This window comes from Asterias rubens, chromosome 9 (genome assembly GCF_902459465.1).
Source record: "Asterias rubens chromosome 9, eAstRub1.3, whole genome shotgun sequence".
In the NCBI taxonomy this organism is placed as follows: Eukaryota; Metazoa; Echinodermata; class Asteroidea; order Forcipulatida; family Asteriidae; genus Asterias; species Asterias rubens.
In genome coordinates, this window is record NC_047070.1 from 8844597 (window position 1) to 8862644 (window position 18048).

The 18048-nt window shown below is 40.9% G+C and overlaps 1 protein-coding gene across 2 annotated transcripts in view; it reads right to left on the minus strand.

Moving 5' to 3' along the window:
• LOC117295133 (major vault protein-like) overlaps positions 1-18048 on the minus strand; it is a 42061-nt gene that overhangs the window by 9948 nt on the left and 14065 nt on the right. The window contains exons 7-18 of one of the 2 annotated variants that reach the window (XM_033777698.1): positions 17511-17580; positions 12202-12363; positions 10296-10437; positions 8619-8720; positions 7835-7946; positions 6822-6882; positions 5561-5655; positions 4210-4294; positions 3325-3381; positions 2494-2590; positions 2144-2223; positions 129-188 (exon numbers count right to left, since the gene is read on the minus strand). In XM_033777698.1, coding sequence (XP_033633589.1) covers positions 129-188; positions 2144-2223; positions 2494-2590; positions 3325-3381; positions 4210-4294; positions 5561-5655; positions 6822-6882; positions 7835-7946; positions 8619-8720; positions 10296-10437; positions 12202-12363; positions 17511-17580 — 1123 coding nt within the window. The remainder of the gene's footprint in view (positions 1-128; positions 189-2143; positions 2224-2493; positions 2591-3324; positions 3382-4209; positions 4295-5560; positions 5656-6821; positions 6883-7834; positions 7947-8618; positions 8721-10295; positions 10438-12201; positions 12364-17510; positions 17581-18048) is intronic. The other variant, XM_033777699.1, reaches the window with a different exon arrangement.

Below are 18048 nucleotides of genomic sequence, written 5' to 3' on the forward strand. Positions count from 1 at the left end.
ATAGTTACTTTGAAGATCACTCTTCATCAATAAACTGCATTTAACTGGAACTCCAAAAATATGCAAATCAGACAAATCGCACTTCTGACCATATAGTCATGAGGTTAAAGGAAAAGCCATAAAGTTACCTCAAAGAAATTGTTGAAAGCAATTCTCACTCTCAGCCTGGCATGATCAGAAGTTTCAACCTGAAAGGCACGACAGAAAAAAAGTGAATTTGAAGAATGTATAGTGTACAAACGTATGTTTGACCATTGCCTCATGAAACTTTCTCATGAATAAATAACAAATCAGACCTGTTGGGACCCCTAGTTTCTTCTTTTTCAATTTATTCAATTTAAAATAATACTCTAAGGGAACGCCCACAAAATACAAGCATGGCTGCTCATGTTGTTTACTATGACGTCACTAGTGGAACGAGAAGTGTTTCCTCAGCATAAATCAAGGATGGCCCTATAGCCAAATATCCTTTTTTTTTAAGATATTAAAATGACACTCTTTAGCCTATTTCACACTGTATATCTTTTCCCAGAAGAATACAGTCGCTGGGAGGCCCAGGGTGGCAATTACCCCACTGTTACCGCATTTTCACACTGTGTTCATATTCCACTTGGTTCTGGATGCACATTTCAAGAATACCCCAGGGTTTTACTGATTACCCCAACCTCGTTCCCAGGGGTGATCGATCTCGCCACGCCATTTTTTCCCAGCATGCCTTGCTCGATCATAACCCCGGGAAGTGTAACTCAAAAAATATCCAAATATAAATGATATTACAATTAGTCCTGTGGTTGATCCATTCTGTGTTGGGCGTTAGTCGCGCACACGCTGGATGCGATGTGTGTAATAAAAGTCATAAACTTGCCTTGGCGTTCAGTGTTGCCTGACACAAAAAAGTGAATACGTGCATCTTTATACACACGCGTTTCGGCGTATAGAGCTTTTTGAAGACGCACAGCGTTTCATATTTTGCGCGTTTATGATAGCCAATCAAAGACACTGATCGGAGTTTCCCACCCAGGGGTTAGAGACGTACGCACAGCTAGCTTGATACGGTGCGCTGCCCATGGTAGCGAGGTTGTGATTACCCCTACTCCAGAGTAGGGGTAGCTACCTGGTGGGATATGCCCCTTTCCCGGGGCAAGTAATCATATGGTGAAAAGGCCGGCCATTATAGACCGCCCTCTGTTGAAAAAACACTGTGAACGCCATGTTTCGTCGGGCAAAAAGATGCGTAGTCATGGTAAGATTGCATACACTTTCTAGCTGGCTGCCTAAACACAAAGGTTTTGCCCGGCGGTATGCTCACGAATCATGTTTTGGTTTTCGAGTGACGTCAGATGTCACATCGTCTATACCCCCAAGGCAACCCTGGGAAGTAGGGTACTGTGAAAAGGGCTTCTGACTGTGTGCTTAATTCCATGCTTGTATCATCAAAGGGACAAGTCCATCATCTACATGTATCTGACAACTATACTACATGTACATGGTTAAAGGCAGTGGACACTATTAGTAATTACTCAATATAATTATCATCATAAAACCTTTCTTGATTACGAGTAATGGGGAGAGGTTGATAGTATCAAACATTGTGAGAAACGGCTCCCTCTGAAGTGACGTAGTTTTCGAGAAAGAAGTAATTTTCTCTGAATTTGATTTCGAGACCTCAAGTTTAGAATTTGAGGTCTCGAAATCAAGCATCAGAAAGCACACAACTTCGTGTATGACAAGGGTGTTTTTTTCTTTCATTAATATCTCGCAACTTCGACGACCGATTGAGCTCAAATTTTCACAGCTTTGTTATTTTATGCATATGTTGAGATACACCAACTGCGAAGACTTGTCTTTGACAATTACCAATAGTGTCCACTGCCTTTAAAGGGAATGTATGCATTTGGTAATCACTCTTATAATTAATGACAATCCTTTGGTTATAAGCCAATAGCAGTTTTCAATAGTATAAAGCATTTTGAGAAACATTCACTTCAAAATAATGTGTTTATATAAAAAGATAACAGTTTTTATGCCCCAAAATTTGAATCGGAGAAGTTTGTTAGTTTTATTGTGTACATCTACATTTATATAGGATTTTAAAAAATTTAACAGTAACAAAAACCAAAGGAATCCTTTGTATTTAACCTACCTCTAATATATCTGTAATATAATCCGGGCCAAGCATCAGGCAGATCGTCTGCATGGCCTTCTCCACCTTCGGCTTCCCGGCTAAGTAGGAACAAAAATAAAAAGATTAGTCTAAAAATCATTTTGCCTAAAAATATTGAAAATTCTCCATTTTCTTTTTTATAAAGTTGGTGAAATTAACTTTTCCATAGGATGCTTTGCCGAATTTCATAATTTAAATTCAGGTGCAGATTCTCAGATCCTCAATTTTGCATATTATAAATAAACACAACCTTTTGCCAGGCAAATTTTGTATCATGTCGAGCCCTGTAATCCATAGTCAATAAAGGAACAATACAAGAGAAAGCATACCACTTAGACTGAGAACGTTGAAGTCTTCTTGAGGACCAAGAATCACCATGTCAGGACCAAAGACAACACGGGCAGTTTTCTCCTGATACTTGTACACCTTGAAGAAAACAAAAACATGATAGATGTTAGTGGTGTTTCAAGCTTCTCATGGTATGAACAATAAGAAGTTACTAAAAATGGTAAATTTGCGGGTACAACCAAGTGTACATGTACATCTCTTTTGTGGTAGTGTTGCCTCTGAAAAGGGCCGGTGCGTTACCATCATTACACCATAGAGTTATATATAAGAAAAAGAGGGCGCACTGGCCTATATACGCGCCCCGGCATGCGCGCAGGTGGCCATTTTCTAAGTTGAACAAACAGGCATTGCTTGTAGCGTGTGTTTGTGCGGCGATTTTGTAAGTTGACAAAACAGCATCGCGTCAGCGTTCAATAAACACAAACTCCAACGTGTACCGCGTATTCAACGTGCGTTCATAATGGCGTGCGTGTCTAGTTGGGGTCCCGTCGCGTTTGTGCAAGAAGCATCACCAGTGCGCCCTCTAGTTCTTATATATAACTCTATGCATTACACTCTGCTCATCGTCAGGAGACAAGACCACACTGGCTCTTTTCATAGCCAAAACTCCAAATGATCTTCTATTATAGTCTATACGACTTATCATTACTTACACATCATTACTTTTTCATCAAAAAAAAACATCTGATGAAACCTGTTGAGAGAAATAAAGTGAGGAAGCTGATACTTTACAGTAATTACATAAAATTTTAAGAAAAATAAAAATTACATAAAAATAGATATTCTTTGGGTTAAAAAGGAAATTATCTCACCTGCACTGCTGTGTTTCCAGGGCAACGGTACCTGACCACTCTGGTTTTATCTCTTTTCTAGTAAAAACAAAGACAAAAAGACACATTTGAAAGCTTGTGTTATTGACAACAAAAGTTTTCTACACTTTCCCTTTGTGCTTTATAATATTTCAAATCAAAACACTGCACGAAATTTTCAAGAGGAGTTTACTACCAGGTGAAAAGGTTAGTAATAATAATAATAATAATAATAATAATAATAATAATAATAATATAGGTATTTATATAGCGCCTTTAGCACAGATCAAAGCGCTGAACAATGAATAAAACAAGAACAAAGCAAAGAAAGAAATATAAACAAAACAGCAAAGGATTAATTACGAGGCTGACTGAAAAAGTAGGTTTTGAGGTGTTTTTTGAAAATGGCAGTAGAAGATGAGTCCCTGATCAGTTTAGGTATAACTTGTTCCATTCCTTCGGCCCAGCCAGAGAAAAAGACTTGGAGCCGGTAGATCGAGAAGGCCTTTGCTCACAGAGAAGGGATTTATGAGAGGAGGAGCGCAGACCTTCTCTGCCAGGTGTATAAGAAGACAATAGAGCGGAAAGATGATTTGGAGCAAGACCCTGGGAGCATTTATAGACATAAAGAAGCAGCTTGAAAACAATACGATCATGTATAGGAAGCCAGTGGAGTTGGGACAGAAGATTGGAAGCAGCCAGGTCATAAAACTTGTTTAAATGGACCCTTTTCATGTCTGTGTCGCGCAGCCATTAGCCGTGTACAAAACAGCCCGATATTCCCTCATTTTGCCTCCCAAAATGTAAGTGTGCATGCACTAATGTGCAAAGTGTTTTGTCATAGCCTAAGTTTAAAGTGTTTTGTCATAGCCTACTCGGGTTTCTTACCTTGTCTAGGGCATAGTCAGCATCAATGGATGATTCAAAGTAAGCAAGCTTTCTTATATCTCCCTCTCCATATCCTCCTCCATTCCTACAGGTAATAATAATGAAATCATTATAATGCAATTCGTAATTTTGCTATTCTTGTATAGACTATGTGACCTATGTTTACATTCGAACCGCCCTCTGTTGACAAAACACTACATACATCATGTTTCGCCGGGCACTGAGTTGCGTAGTCATAGTAAGATTGCATACACTTTCTAGCTGGCTGCCAAAACACAAAGGTTTTGCCCGGCGATATGCGCGCGAATCATGTTATGGTTTTCGTGTGACGTCAGAGGTCACATCGTCTATACATATGCCAGAATTGGCAAAAGTCCATCTTTGATTTAGATTTTTTCAGCCATACAGGCATACTCGAACAATTCCTAAAACCAGTTGAAAGCTGACCCTTAAAAGAAGTGGGGTGGGGGGCAAATGAGGGGGTAAAAAATTGTTTTCAAAGGAGGATCGTATATCCGACATCCAATGTATCAAAAGTGCTAACCGCTAAACTGATGAAAATAAATTCAATGATGGTAGTGTGGAGGCCGTTTTGTTGAGTGAAGTTGCATCCCCATAAAAAAAGTCTTATATAGCGCACGTATCTACCAAACAAGGTACTCAAGGCGCTGAATATATATACAAACTTTCAGAAAGATAGGTTATTGCAGTGATGGATTCTGAGACCCAATTATTTAGCACCTTGTAAGGGTTTACAAGGAGCTACGGCGCATTAAGCAGCCACAACCAGGAACACCAGGGCGAACCCCTTCTCTTTTCGATAAGTGCACTGGGTTCTTTTACATGCATTACACAACACATGGGATCAACGGCTTTACGTCCCATCCGAAGGACGAAGCAATGGTAAAGTGTCTTGCTTAAGGACACAAGTAGTGTCACAGCTGGGGATTCGAACCCACACTCTGCTGATCAGAAACACCAGAGTTTGAATTCGGTGCTCTTAACCGCTCGGCCACGACACTTCCACTTGAAGGTGATCTCCTGGCTGCCACCTTCCACGAGACCAGGGTGCAACTCTGGCTTCTTGGCATTTAATGGTTGTATGGCTTCTGACTGGTACCCCCCAAACAAATACAAAAAATAGAAGTAATATCTGGACCTGCAAGCTGATTTATTGAAGCACAACATTGTTTTGTTCCTCTAACAAAACCAGGGAGGGAGGCTTGTCAAAAGTCTGAGGCTCATCAAAATTCTGGATGGTGAATTGTCAAAGAAGACCTGTTGAAATCAGTAAATTTAAAAGAATCGATTCTAGCATTATGTATGATGAAATGTAAAAGTGACAACTCACTGCAGAATTTTCACGACTAAAGGAGGCAGATCTTTTTCCCAGAGTTGTTCATCCGCAGTCAGAAGATAAGAGTCAGGACCCATCACTGCTCGAACCTAGACAGTCAAAATACATTCAGCATATATGATGTTGTCTGGTGCGAACAATAATAATGAATACAATAATTTGTAGTGTGTGATTTTCAAACCATTTTTGCCCCATCACTGCACGAACCTAGAAAGTCAAAATATATTAAAGCATACATAATTTTTCAGGTGCGAATAATAATAATAATGAGAATAATTAGTTTTATGCTTTTTAAAAACAAATTTAACTCCATAACTGCACGAACCTAGAGAGTCAAAACATATGCAGCACACTGTACATCATTTTCTGGTGCGAACAACAACACTGACTATGGTAATTTTGGTGTGTGCTTTTTGAAACAAATTTCGCCCCATCACTGCACAAACCTAGCACAGGAAAGTATTGCTTTAGCAGAATCAGAAACAGTTAACATTGTGCCCCACTCCTTATTTTCTGCTTAACAGCTTTAGGAAACTGGACCTGAGTTTGACCTATTTAAGTTTAGCGTTATAACAAAACGGTAGATCTCTATACGTGGTTTGTACACAGAGCTCGATGTGCCATGCATGTCTCTTTTCTTCAAGAGAGGAATGCATCGTAGAAGTAATAATTCATCCAAGTGTTTGCATGATTTTTGACAGTTCTATATCACCACTAAAGAAGTCTGCTTTATTTTGGTAGTTAAAGCAATCGCACAACATCGGTAAACAGTATTGGCCAAAGGCCCACACTTAAAATAACAAACCTGTGAAAATTTAGGCTCAATCGGTCATCGGATTCGGGAGAAAATAACAGGAAAACGCTGTGTCATGACATGTGTTTAAAATAAATCCGTTATTCTCGATATCGAGAATTGATCATTGTTTTAATGTTTTCTCAAAACTAAAGCATTTCATGAAATAATATTTCAAGGGAAGTCTTTCACCATTACCTTCTGTAAACCCTGTAAGTTTTTTGTAAATCTGTGAACTTTTAATATTGGTTCTGTTCAGAAAGTGTCCAATGGCTTTAAATGCAAAAGAACCATTCAAGCAGTCTCGGAAACAGCAGTTTGAAAAACAATTCAACAGAATTTTGGCTGTGGTGCAGATTCAATGGCAAGTTGTTTCACAGTGCCAAGCAGAGGATTTGCAACGACAAGAAAATTATTTAAAAAACTTATTGATCATTAAATTTAAGTGGCAAATGATATTACCTTGCCTGTTTTCAAGTTGCGTACGTAGATTCCTTCCAAATCATCAAGGGGTATAGCTTGCCTGTAAAAAAAGTAAAAACAGAGAAATATTTTTTATCATATCCAAGCCTTCGTTGCAAAACTATGGGCTTTCTTAATACACCAGGGGCCTTTCTGAAACCTCCAGCTAAACCTCCAGGCTCAGTGTGCTGATGTTTGTGCAATACGCTGCAACATTTGAACCCACACACTCAGCTGATCAGAAACAACAGAGCGTGAGTTCGGTGACACTTGCGTCCTTTAAGTCAGTGGACACTATTGGCAATTGTCAAAGACCAGTCTTCTCACTTGGTGTATCTCAACATATGCATCAAATAACAAACCTGTGATAGTTTAAGCTCAATCGGTCATCGAAGTTGTGAGATAATAATGAAAGAAAAAACATCATTCAAATTCTAATTCTGAGGTCTCAAAATCAAGTTTATGAAAAATTACTTCATTCTCGAAAAACTACGTCACTTCAGAGGGAGCCGTTTCTCACAATGTTTTATACTATCAACCTCTCCCCTTTACTCGTTACCAAGTAAGTTTTTATGCTAAATTTTTTTTGGAGTAATTACCAATAGTGTCCACTGCCTTTAAGTAATACACTGAACCATTGCTTCGTCCTTTCGGATGGGACATAAAGCCATTGGTCCCATGTGTTGTGTAACGCATGTAAAAGAACCCAGTGCACTTATCAAAGAGAGAAGGGGTTCGACCCGGTGTTCCTGGCTGTGGCTGCCGAATGCGCCGCAGCACCTTGTGAACAATTATAAGGTGCTAAATAATTGGGTCTCAGAATTCATCACTACAATAACCTATCTTTCTGAAAGTTTGTACATACTCAGCGCTTTGAGTACCTTGTTTGGAAGATACGTGCGCTATATAAGACTTCAATGTTATATTATTATATTATTATTGAGCACTCTGCCACGCACAGCTGGCGAACTTATAGAGAAGGAAGGACATTCTTGGATGATGTTCATACTGACCTCACTAGGGTTTGATTACCCTGGTCCACAACCTGAACTTGAACAGGTGGAATGTAGCAAATTGGACCCTTAATCATCCAGCGATTACCAGGAATCCTCTTCTTAGCCTTCCCTGAATCAGACAAACAAAATACAGTTCATCCGGTATTATATTAATAATAGCTCTAATACTTAACTAAAAATTAAAAAATAAAAACCTTTTTTTCTAACAAACACCAACCCCAAAATACAGCAAATAAATTTTGTTTGAGGTTGATCTTTAATATGCCACTTCTGGATTACCACAAAACCTTTTCTTGGATTTTGAATTTCAACGGGAGCCAAATTTCATGGAACTGCTTACCGCGCAACTCTGCCTAAATAATCACATCACAACGTGTAGTAAGTGAGTGTTTTTAAGTATTTTCAACAATCAGACAATCTGGGCCCAATTTCATGGCTCTGCTTATCGCCAAACTCTGCGCTTACAATCACCATTCTCTGCTTACTACACTAGCTGTGTAAGCGAAGAAAGCCTAGTGACATGGAGTACGCGCGCGCACAAGTAAAAAAAAATACCCTACTAACCCGTGAAACACGCTTGACATAAGCACATTCCCTGCTGTAAGAGGCAGTTGATTTCACTGAGCACTTGGATTAATTCTATCTCGAGTTAGGACGAGTAACTCATCCTAATCTAGGATGGGTTAAATGCGACCTAACGTCTTCCGATATGGAACTTAACTCGTCCTAAGTCCTAAGATTAATCCTAAGTTAGGAAGCGTTTGGTGAAATTGGGACTTACCTGGCATAGTATCATCTTCAAACTCATTAGTAGCTTGTAGAACAATAGCTTGATCTTCAGACATAACAAACTGCTCCTGTATACCATTCTTAATGAATTCACCTAGGACATAAACAAAAAGGTCAGAACAGCAATAAGACACTTCTCTATAACTGCAAAGGCTGTGGGTTTGAATCCCAACCGAGTAATACATGTACATGTACAATTATGCCTGTGATTTTTTTGACGGAGCTCAGAAGAAAATACTGAGTATACAGTGGTAACACACATCGGTATATATAGGTAAAACAAAATAAATATTCTTTATCTCCAATGCAAATTTATATCTATTAAAGGGTGGCTGCAGTGGGTTTTAAAAAAAATTTTAAACGATTAAACATGACTTTTTAAACCTGAAATATTTTTTTATTTTTTTTATTTAATGCGCAAGTATTTTAAAAGTGGTTTTCAAGAGATTAGGGGAACCCACCCCGCCCCTAAAAGGGAGCCTTCATGTGACGTCATGTCGGGAACCCGAGCCATCGGGTCCCCTGGCTGTGTGCATATAGAGACATGTGCATTGTGTGGCCTGGTACCTAGGCGCGTGTAGTTAGGAACCAGACTCTTTTTGCCGACGATATGTTTGAATTCCCGATGTGACGTCGATGGTAGGGGGCGGTAACAATCCACAAAAGGGGGGGGCATGACTTATTCGCTAATTACGCAAGTGAGATATGTCGGGGAAAAAACAAAACACATTTTATTGATGTTCAATACATATATCAGAAATAAATGACAGCAAAATTAACTGTCTTATTTTAATTCACTGCAGCATCCCTTTAAACAGCAATATAGTGGACAAATATCCTTATAAAATCACTAATAATTTATTGAAGATAACTCGGCTATTTAATACTTCAAACGTATCATGGGGAATAATGGATTGGCTTTTAAGCTGGGTGAGGTTTCATGTGGCCGAGTGGTCTAGCTAGGGCGGTGGACTCAAGCTCTAATTACAGAACCTGGGTTTGAATCCTTGCCTGGTCAGTCGCGACACTGGTCAGTGTTATGAGCAAGGCACTTTATCATAATTGACTCTCTTCACCCGGGAGTACAAATGGGTACAAATGGGTAACGGCGACAGTTGGGGAGTAACCTGCAATGGACTGGACTCCTGTCACGGGGGAATAGAAATATTCTTAGTCGTTCAATGCCAAGGAAACTGGATACAAAACCAGCCTGATGAGTCATATTGGCTTGGAAAGACTTGACTTTACCTTCAGATGTATGGTATGAAAGGTTTATGCTAAGCAAACAAATTAAAAAATAAATAACAGTTTTTACATTATGCAAAAGTGAAGTCTCAAATCGCTTTTGGAAAGTCGAGAGTGGAAAACCAGGACTGTTGAATACAAAAATTACAGAAAGAACTACTATTTGCATACAATGAAAAAACAAAAGTTATTTCACAAAAAGATATGTCTTCAAAAAGACTTGAACTGTTCTAGAGAGGAGCTTTCTTTAATACTATTGAGGAGTGAATTCCAGAGTTCAGGAGATGCAACCTGAAAGGCCCTTTGCCTATATGCTTTATGGTGGTGGATGGAAAAGAAGTGAGCAGACTTTGCGAGCCAGAATTAAGATTGGGGTTGGTTATATCAAAGAACGTGAAGTAAATTTTCAAGTAGATAGACATACCTGGATGAAGGAAGAAGCTTGTATGACCCTTACGGAGCTCCTCACATCCTAACTGGGCGTGGCCATCTGCATCTACCGGGTTGCACACCACACAGTATTGACTCTTCTCAAGGACTACCTTGGTGATGGGCTGAACTGCTTTCTACAATAGAGAGTGTTTCACATTAGTAATACTCATATAAGTCTTATATAGCGCACATATCTACCAAACAAGGTACTCAAGGCGCTGAGTATATACAAACTTTCAAAAAGGTTATTGCAGTAATGAATTCTGAGACCCTATTATTAGCACCTTATTTAAGGGTTTACAAGGTGCTATGGTGCATACAGCAGCCACAGTCAGGAACAACGGGGCTAACCCCTTCTCTTTTCGATAAGTGTACAGGGTTCTTTTACATGCGTTTACACAACACATGAGACCAACGGCTTTACGTCCCATCCGAAGGACGAAGCAATGGTTAAGTGTCTTGCTTAAGGACACAAGTGTCACGGCTGGGGATTCGAACCCACACTCTGCTGATCAGAAACACCAGAGTACATGGTTGAAAATTGGTAAAGCGATATAGTAACAGCTTGGGCCCAGTTTCATCGAGCTATTTCATAGAGAATTTCTCCAGTACTACCTGGACGAACTGCTTTCTACAACAGAGAGTGTTTCAGATAAGTGCATGGATGAAAATGGTAAAGCGATATAGTTGATAATACAGGTATAAGTAAACGTAACTTCCACCTAGGTAGAAGTTAATAAGCAGGACAGATAATAAGCCTACTCGGAAAAAACTGAGAAGCCTACCAAATTCCCAAAATTTTCCCCCGCAGTAGTACAGTCTTTAAAACCCTGAAAAATTTACTCTGCGGTATAAAATATATAGCAAGACAAGTTCTTAAAAGAACACAATCTACCCAGCAAGTAGATAAACATAGTTTTTCCTCAAAACATATAAACATACAAGTGACAGCCTGAGGACAATAACAGATAGCTGACTAAGTCTACGGCGTCTTCATATTTATAATAACAACTACTTGTTATATAGCAAATCTTACCGTATGCCATCAATGCGTTTTACATCAATGCCCTTCAGCTGATTTTACAAAACGCTAGGATTAATCCTATCTCGAGTTAGGACAAGTAGCCCGTCCTAACTTAGGATGGTTTCAATGCGTCCTACTAATTTTGATAGGGAAGTGAACCCGTCCTAATACCTAAGACTAATCCTAAGTTATAAAGAGTTTGGTGAAATCGACTGCTGGTAATTTAAACAATAACGTTCCTGGGTCGATTTCACAAAGAGTTAGGACTAGTCTTATCTCGAGTAAGGAAGAGTTACTCATCCTAGCTTACATGTAGGACTAGTCTTAAGTTTTTATGATCTCCTAGGACTAGTCCTAAGTTAGGAACTAGTCCTAAGTTAGGACTAGTCCTAACTCAACCTCGTCCCCAGGGTGTGTCGAGCGGTTACAAGGTTGACCGCTCTCTCACCCTGGTATTGGATCCCTTGCATATCCACAATTTTTGGATACGTAAGCAAATTTAGAATAGTCTGGCTACTTTTTGAAACTCACATCTTTGTCATAATCTCGTAGTACGGTACCAGATTTAATAGCTTGTTTGTACATTGTTGGTTGCCGGCAACGGCTGTACCTATGAATATGGAACATATACTAATATTGTAAAGTCGTTGTCCAATCAGGGTCCAAGTAAGGAGTTTCCATCCCAGGGTAAATCATGGGGACGAGGTTGGTCCTAACTCTTTGTGAAATCGACCCATGTAATCTTTCTAAGCTCCTTTGGGAGTATAAAGCCCCTGGCTGCTATGGCGCTCAGAAAACTTTGTGTGTACAGACACAATCAACGGTACCCCTTTTGTACAACAAGTTTGAATGTTGAAGTTCCTGTGCGTATTACCTCTCCTATTTCTGGGATGTACATTTCAGTGTCGTCCACTGTGACCAGCCACTCCTCGCCAGCCTGTCTGAGACGGCCCAGAGCATCTCTGCAGCTGTGCTCGGCTAGAAGGTGTAACGCCACTTCTTGTTTCAATATGTAGGCCGAGACAACCTCAACCACCTGAATTGTTAAAAGGGAGTTTATTATTATTATTACTATTAAATTATTATTACTATTATTATTATTACTATTATTACTATTAAAACCTCAACAATACAATAATAACAAGTGTAAATACAAGGCATTAAAAGGAACAAAGAAACCTGAACAGCAAACAAATAAATAATAAAAGATATAAAATAATATCCGTTTGGTAATCACTCTTAAAATTATTGGCAATACCAAATTTTGGGTTCGAAGCCTACACAGCAGTTTTCGACAGTATAAAGCATTTTGAGAAACATTTCATTTCGAAGTAATGTGTTTATGTAAAATTATATCAGTTTTTATGCCCCAAAGTTTGAATTTCAGAAGCGTGACCGGGTACAAATTTTCAGACTGTGTAATTCCTATTGGGGTTTATCTTTCGCTGTGGACATAACTGCGCCGGATTTTTGCCGATATCTCAAAAATGGTCCACTAGTAAAAGGGTGCCAGAACAGTGTGACAGTGAGCATGTTCGAAAGAGACCACTTGACAACTTGTGAAGTACACTTATACTTCTAAATAAGTTGAATGAATTTTTGACTGTTTTAATAGTTATAATAATAAAAGAAAATTCATATGGCCCATAGTATCTGAAGGACCATCATTCAAAGGTGCTGGTTGGTAGCAAATCTACTGTGGTTCCAACGTAAGATTGACAAGATAGATGTTTAGATAGCCTTGCTCAAGGCAGTCGCATTATTCGCTCCGAAAAGACGCCGCTGTAAACCCACCCGTATACCCTGTGCGTGGTGCGTGCGATCACACCGCATGGCCCACCCGTATACACACTGTCACATCGTACGACTACTGTGCACACAAGTCATCCGCACTCGTACCACTAACCGCATGCGGAGGCCGTCAGGCCGACAGCCTTGTCGGGTCTGTAACTTTCGGGTGTAATGTGTTGTATTGAAAAATGTCCACTAGTGGAAAAAATTGGGGGGCTCTCGGATATGCTAGTATGCAGCCCATGAATATGTATATCTTTCGTCAGACCTATCAGACAACACAGGATGTGAGGGAAATGAATTATTCATTTTGACGTCCAATCACGCACGCCTATCATGCTCGCTGAGCGTCCGTGGTGGTGGTGTGTGATGTAGACATGTCTCATCTTTCGCGGGCATTATGGTAATGAGCTGACCGTGGGAACTCTTCGCTTATTATAGTAATGAGGTCAGTGGCTTCAACACAGACCCTACAAGGCTGTCGGCCTGACGGCCGACGCATGCGGATAGTGTACGGGGGCATCGTGTCGTGCGATACTGCGCACAGTGAATACGGGTGGGTTTTTATACAGCGGCAGTCTTTTTTCGGAGTGAATAATTTGACTGCCTTCCGGGTCAAGTTTGTAATGACCCGGAATCCGGGTCATTTCAAATGACCCGGAATCCGGGTCATTTGAAACGACTCGGATTCCGGGTCATTTGAAACTACTCGGACTCCGGGTCAAAATTTTTTGACCCGGATTCCGGGTCATTTGTAATGGTCATTTAAAACGACCCGGTAAAAGAGCGGTAGTTGAGAAAATTCACACTCAAAATTCATTTGATTTTTACTCAAAACCTGTGATACCTATGAGAACAATTCAAATTTGAAATGACAGCTACCGGAGGGTAACGGACGACTGTAACACTGGTATTTTTGGTATTTTGTTTTGCGTGCGTGACCCATCTCGGCATAGTGTTAAAACCTACCTTTGCGTTCGTGTGGTCTCGCCCAAAAAGTTTTTAACCAGTGAGAGCGCAGAAAATTCCTGCAAGTTTCTATAATCGAGTCTTGCGATACAAGGTGATTTAGTTGCGGTTGCTTTGTGTTTTGTTTACTATTTACTTCGTTTAAAATCGGTTGCTTTGTCCATACCTTTTTGTATGTTTGTTGTGGAATGTTGTTGGAATGTGGTGTGTGAGGATATGAGTGCGAGAAGAAATATATGGTATATATTTTAAATGACCCGGAATCCGGGTCATTTCAAATTTGACCCGGTGTGGCGGTTTCAACTTTCCGCTGTGTTCAGTTTTTCGAATGACAAAATACGGTAGCATTACGTCATGCGATGCCTACGCACAGCAAACGAAAGTAGTCCATTTTTAGTGCCGTATTGAGTCGTCCGTTACCCTCCGGAAACACGCCGGAAAGCTAAAACCGTTCGAACAACGTGCTGATATGTCCGACTACGTCCACCGGGTCATTTCAAATTTGACCCGGAATCCGGGTCATTTCAAATGACCCGGAATCCGGGTCATTTCAAATTTGACCCGGAATCCGGGTCATTTCGAATTTGACCCGGAATCCTGGTCATTTCAAATTTGACCCGGAATCCGGGTCATTTCAAATTTGACCCGGAATCCAGGTCATTTCAAATTTGACCCGGAATCCGTGTCATTTCAAATTTGACCCGGAATCCGGGTCATTTCGAATTTGACCCGGAATCTGGGTCATTTCAAGTTTGACCCGGAATCCGGGTCATTTCAAATTTGACCCGGAATCCGGGTCATTTCAAATTTGACCCGGAATCCGGGTCATTTCAAATGACCCTTAATCCGGGTCATTTCAAATTTGACCAGAATCCGGGTCATTTCAAATTTGACCCGGAATCCGGGTCATTTCAAATTAGACCCGGAATCCGGGTCATTTCAAATTTGACCCGGAATCCGGGTCATTTCAAATTTGACCCGGAATCCGGGTCATTTCAAATTTGACCCGGATTCCGGGTCATTTCAAATTTGACCCGGTGTGGCGGTTTCAACTTTCCGCTGTGTTCAGTTTTCCGAATGACAAAATACGGTAGCATTACGTCATGCGATGCCTACGCACAGCAAGCGAAAGTAGTCCATTTTTAGTGCCGTATTGAGTCGTCCGTTACCCTCCGGAAACACGCCGGAAAGCTAAAACCGTTCGAACAACGTGCTGATATGTCCGACTACGTCCACCGGGTCATTTCAAATTTGACCCGGAATCCGGGTCATTTCGAATTTGACCCGGAATCCGGGTCATTTCAAATTTGACCCGGAGTCCGGGTCATTTCAAATTTGACCCGGAATCCGGGTCATTTCAAATTTGACCCGGAATCCGGGTCATTTCAAATTTGACCCGGAATCCGGGTCATTTCGAATTTGACCCGGAATCCGGGTCATTTCAAATTTGACCCGGAATCCGGGTCATTTCAAATTTGACCCGGAATCCGGGTCATTTCAAATTTGACCCGGAATCCGGGTCATTTCGAATTTGACCCGGAATCTGGGTCATTTCAAGTTTGACCCGGAATCCGGGTCATTTCAAATTTGACCCGGAATCCGGGTCATTTCAAATTTGACCCGGAATCCGGGTCATTTCAAATTTGACCCGGAATCCGGGTCATTTGAAATGACCCTTAATCCGGGTCATTTCAAATTTGACCGGAATCCGGGTCATTTCAAATTTGATCCGGAATCTGGGTCATTTCAAATTAGACCCGGAATCCGGGTCATTTCAAATTTGACCCGGAATCCGGGTCATTTCAAATTTGACCCGGAATCCGGGTCATTTCAAATTTGACCCGGATTCCGGGTCATTTCAAATTTGACCCGGTGTGGCGGTTTCAACTTTCCGCTGTGTTCAGTTTTCCGAATGACAAAATACGGTAGCATTACGTCATGCGATGCCTACGCACAGCAAGCGAAAGTAGTCCATTTTTAGTGCCGTATTGAGTCGTCCGTTACCCTCCGGAAACACGCCGGAAAGCTAAAACCGTTCGAACAACATGCTGATATGTCCGACTACGTCCATCGGGTCATTTCAAATTTGACCCGGAATCCGGGTCATTTCAAATTTTACCCGGAATCCGGGTCATTTGAAATGACCCTTAATCCGGGTCATTTCAAATTAGACCCGGAATCCGGGTCATTTCAAATTTGACCCGGAATCCGGGTCATTTCAAATTTGACCCGGAATCCGGGTCATTTCAAATTTGACCCGGATTCCGGGTCATTTCAAATTTGACCCGGAATCCGGGTCATTTCAAATTGGACCCGGAATCCGGGTCATTTCAAATTGGACCCGGAATCCGGGTCATTTCAAATTGGACCCGGAATCCGGGTCATTTCAAATTTGACCCGGTGTGGCGGTTTCAACTTTCCGCTGTGTTCAGTTTTCCGAATGACAAAATACGGTAGCATTACGTCATGCGATGCCTACGCACAGCAAGAAAAGGAATAGTCCATTTTTAGTGCCGTATTGAGTCGTCAAATGAAAAACCATCTGCAACGATCTGCATCATGAAACTTACCGATCTAATGCTTCAGAAGTTGCAGATAGCCCTACACTTGGAATTGTTCTCATAGGTATCACAGGTTTTGAGTAAAAATCAAATGAATTTTGAGTGTGAATTTTTCTCAACTACCGCTCTTTTACCGGGTCGTTTCAAATGACCATTTACAAATGACCTGGAATCCGGGTCAAAACACTTCATTGGCCAATGAACGGGCAAGGCTAATGTTTAGATGACTTTTAAAAGACAGATCAGTTGTGTCCCTTCACTCGTCTGGCAAGGACTTTAAGAGACACGGTGCACAACTGGAAAAGGTCCGGTCAACGTAGCTTGCCAGGGGAGTTTTGGGAACAGATGATATCTGTGACAAAGAAGATCTGAGGACTGGATGCAGACTGCAAAGTTGTAACAGGTCTTGTATGTAGGAAGGTGGTAATCCATAAAGGGTTTCGAATGTAAGGAGCAGAATTGTATTCTGTATAGACCTTATGCATTGACATCATCCAGCCTCCATCTTAGAGGTAAAACGATGACGAAACATAAAAAAGCACAAATAAATATGCGCGGCGCACAGGTTTGGCCAATGAACGGGCACTTTTTTACCTCTAGGTGAGGGCGCGCTACTGATATGACATCATGTGCATTAGGGTCTATTTAAAAGGAAGCGCATGAGGATTGTTTAGTATAATGTGTAATATTCAAGAACTGCCCCTCCCAACTAAAGCACAGTTACCCCCTGGTCATAGGCAGGACTGGGGAACACAGAAGATCAGATTGCAGCAAACGAGAGGGCTGTGCGAAGCGCTCAATCCTGGCCAAATATTTGAACTAGAGTAAATGACGGACTCGAAAGAAGAAAAAGAAGCCTTACCTCTTCAAACACACCTGGGAGATATGCTCCTTCTTTCCTCACCATCCACTCTTCACCAGCAACACGGGTGCTACAAGGAAATAATACAGCACGATAATAAAAATAGTCGTGTGGAGACTAATAATAGAAATAAAATAATAACAATAATAATAAGACTCGTAATGCGCACGTATCCACCCTGCTGGGTGTTCAAGGCGCATTCAGTTAATATGTAAGTCTGTTTTGGGCTAGGCATCATCGGATTACTAAAAGTTAAGTCTGCCCCGAGCCAATATGACTCATCAGACCCTGTTTTTTGGCATTAAATAACTGAAAACATCCCTTTTTCCCCTGGTCCATTGAAATAACTCCCCATCTCTCGCCGGTACCCATTTGTACTCCTGGGTGGAGAGAAACAATTATGATAAAGTTCAATGCTCAAAGACACAAGTGTCATGATTGACCAGGCCAGGATGTGAACCCACACTCAATAAACTTCAAAACTTAAGTCAACCGCCCTAGAATTCTCAGCCACGACGCCCCACGACGCCCCACGACG